Source organism: Aristolochia californica, unplaced genomic scaffold (genome assembly GCF_029961685.1).
Source record: "Aristolochia californica isolate CCGP_79_NKW_82.1479 unplaced genomic scaffold, dmAriCali1.0.hap1 SCAF_5, whole genome shotgun sequence".
Taxonomy (NCBI): domain Eukaryota; kingdom Viridiplantae; phylum Streptophyta; class Magnoliopsida; order Piperales; family Aristolochiaceae; genus Aristolochia; species Aristolochia californica.
Window position 1 is genome coordinate 6,637,187 of NW_027182214.1, and position 3,653 is coordinate 6,640,839.

The following is a 3,653-nucleotide window of genomic DNA, read 5'->3' on the forward strand; positions in this document are numbered from 1 at the left end:
CAATGATCTTCTATTTATAATAGTGGAAATACGTAGAATTAGATTAATGCCCCAATTATACCTAAAGTCTAAATCATAAAGATAAGTTCTAGAAAAAATAATAACTAAAACATAAATAGAAGACTAAAATAATGAAATTCCTCTAAATAAAAATACTTATGTGAGGTTTCCTTCCATGAGACTCATGTTAGACTATGCCATATTAATTATTTCTTTGTGAGACTTTTGTCTGTGAGAGTCATGTAAGACTCCTCCGTACTTGTTCTTCAATATCATCATAGTAGTGTTCAACATATTACACCTCCAACTTCACCTCCACCTCCATCTCAAGAGTAGTGTCAAGGCCCTAGTTCATATTGTATAACTCTTTTTGACATAGGTTTGACTATACTTGTATTCTCTTTTTGATTCCTTGTACATTTTGATGTTTCCTATCACACTGGTGGTCTCTTCCATGAGGTCCAGTTCGTATAAGATAAGTGAGAGTAAAATCACTCCAAGCCGTATGACATCGCTCTATACTTCAGTCATAACTCATGCTGGATGTAGGACACACTCCTATCTTCTGTAGGTAGTGGGTCTATACGCAATGCTCATAAGTATAATAAAACTCTTCCATCACAGTGTCCCTCCACAAGATACCGACTCTCAAATGGTAGGAGTAATAAATGCAAATTAAGGGAGGTAATGGGTAATTTACCCAAAAGATAATATCATGAGGCCACCATGTGATTTCTTCTTCATTAGAATAAACAATGCTGACAAAAATCAGCAACTGAGAAGTCCTTCTTCAATAATAATGTCTTAGCCAAAGAGACATAATAACAGTAGCTAAAACGGGTTTGGGCGCAATATCACATACCAAACACTGAAAATATTCAAAAATGACTCATAAAATAATCCTCAGATAGTCTATCTCTAAATAAGGAAGTTGTACCAAATAATATGTAAAAACCGAGTAATAATCCAAGATAATAATCCTGTTGGAGAAAATGATCGAGTCGAGCAGAGTCAGTTATCAAACTAATATAGCCGAGTCACAGAAGAAATAGGTATAGAACTCAGGATCTGGACACGTATAACTGAGGCAACAAAATAAGTGGGCCAAGTCGAGTTGATCGGACCGAGTTGACCCGAGTTAACTCGGGTCGGTCCGGGTTGGGTCAGAACAGGCGCAGTTCGGCGCGAGAACCAAAACCAGCGATGAGTTTCCTAACTTAGGAAAAATTAAAATTTTCAACAATGCGTCGTTTCGTCAAGGTCGGTCGTCTTCCTCGGAGAGCGCTGGCATCCAAACAGAGCGGAACAGCAACTCAGCAGCAGACTGAAAGAAAATTTCGGAAAAATAAATCAAGCCACATCAATAGCAGGACGAGAACCACCCGATTACCGTGAGCCAGCAGAGACAGAGCGGGAACTTCCGGAAATAAACCAATCTGACAGAGATGCTTGATTGACGATAGACATCAATTATAGGAACAGAGAGATCAATCCGTAACAGGCAAGATGACTTTCCAGCAGAGGCAATAAAAGATATAGGTTGGCGATGAACCAGCAAGTTATGTCAGCGTATAACGGCCTAGAGGACAGCCCAGCGAAGTGTGAGCAATATTCAGTAATCTGTGCTGGCTCGGAGGCAACTTTCCAGAGATTTACTGGATTGATGAGAATAATGAAGATACCAGCAGAGATATACAGGACGAGGATTAACGAGCTCGCTGGATCATTGAGCAACCAAACAGTATAAAAATTAAAAAAACCCAACATCAACGCAGGAATGAATCCAGGTAGTGGTCGGAGACATCCAGTGGCGGCAAATCATTAAAGAAATCTTCCGATGCTAGCGAAATCTCGGACGAGGTATTTCCTTCTTCTTCTTCGGTATCCATAAGAAATGTCTCAAGATCGTGCAGGTGCAGCCTCCAACGTCAACTGCTGCCCAGAGGCCGGCTTGGTCGCATTCAATTCGTCCGCGAGCTCTAGTATCGTGGCTTCTTCCTCCTCCAGATTGGCGATCAAAAGCTCGAGCTCATCAAGGGTGCATTGCTCCAAGTCGATGTTGTCGAAGGAGACAAAGGGATCTTCGTCTTCCACCGCCTTTGGGATGTTCGTCTCCCTGTGTAGGTACTTCTTCAAGACTACTTGTTCTTCATTTAGCTTTTGGTTTAATTTTGTGTGTGGTGCATATTTTTCATCCTTAAATGTACATATTTTTCATCCTTAAATGCTTAATTTACAATATCACTTCACTAGCTTATAGCGAATAAATAAAGCAGGTTGGATTAAATATCAAAACAACTTGTTCTTCTTCTCTTCTGCTCCATGAAAGTTTGTACAAGTCCATTGTTTGCCTCCTTCTGTCTATCTTAACTCTGCGATTGTTAGTACTGTCACGCACTGCAGGCCTCAGAAATTTGGCTGTCTCGATCTCACCCTGGAGAGCAGATTTTAATCTCCTCAGATGTCCAATGCACTGTCTATGGCAAGAACCAGTTGGGTTATTGCCGTGGGTGTTGCTCCATGTTTCCTGGCTCAGCTTTCTCTCATATTCCGAATGCCACTTCGCTTGCCAGTAAGCCAGTGAACTCCAAGGAGGGAGGGGCATAATGGCTAAAATACCAATATCGTTGATAGTCGAAACCGTTGCGTCTGTTAGGACAGCAAAGATGATAATTACCTGGATTCAGTTTATGACCCGAGATTACGATTACAACCCTGAGATTATTAAAACCAAATCTCTTGAGCAAGATCCTGTCAGTTATTAGGCTTCCTATGTTATTTCTTTAACAGAGAGAAATTTTCAGCGAGAGCAGAGAAAGAAAAAAAGTGAAAGAATGGGGATGGGAAAGAGAAAGCAGGAGATGAAGAAGATTGAGAATCGACAAGCTTTGCAAGTTACCTTCTCCAAGCGGAAGAAGGGACTGTTCAAGAAAGCTGAGCAACTCTCCCTTCTAACCGGCGCTTCCGTCCTCGTCGTTGCCTTCTCTCCCGCCGGCAGGCCCTTTATCTTCGGAGACGAGGGTTTGTTGCAGCGCTATCTCGAAGGCCAGACGAACATCCCAAAGGCGGTGGAAGACGAAGATCGCTTTGTCTCCTTGGACAACATCGACTTGGAGCAATGCACCCTTGATGAGCTCGAGCTTTTGATCGCCAATCTGGAGGAGGAAGAAGCCACGATACTGGAGCTCGCGGACGAATTGAATGCGACCAAGCCGGCCTCTGGGCAGCAGTTGACGTTGGAGGCTGCACCTGCTACTGTAATTGACGGAGTGGAGGCTACCCAACTGCATCACGATCTTGAGACATTTCTTATGGATACCGAAGAAGAAGAAGGAAATACCTCGTCCGAGATTTCGCTAGCATCGGAAGATTTCTTTAATGATTTGCCGCCACTGGATGTCTCCGACTACTACCTGGATTCATTCCTGCGTTGATGTTGGGTTTTTTTTATTTTTATACTGTTTGGTTGCTCAATGATCCAGCGAGCTCGTTAATCCTCGTCCAGTATATCTCTGCTGGTATCTTCATTATTCTCATCAATCCAGTAAATCTCTGGAAAGTTGCCTCCGAGCCAGCATTCAGATTACTGAATATTGCTCGACTCTTTGCTGGGCTGTACTCTAGCCCGTTATACGCTGACATAACTTGCTGGT

At 42.6% G+C, this 3,653-nt stretch overlaps 1 protein-coding gene across 1 annotated transcript; it reads left to right on the top strand.

Moving 5' to 3' along the window:
• The first annotated feature begins 2,606 nt into the window (after window positions 1–2,606).
• LOC137965191 (MADS-box transcription factor 22-like) lies at window positions 2,607–3,434 on the top strand. Its single transcript, XM_068811562.1, has 2 exons — window positions 2,607–2,753; window positions 2,805–3,434. The coding sequence occupies exons 1-2, from the start codon at window positions 2,607–2,609 to the stop codon at window positions 3,432–3,434; spliced, it is 777 nt and encodes a 258-aa protein (XP_068667663.1).
• The last annotated feature ends 219 nt before the right edge of the window (window positions 3,435–3,653 follow it).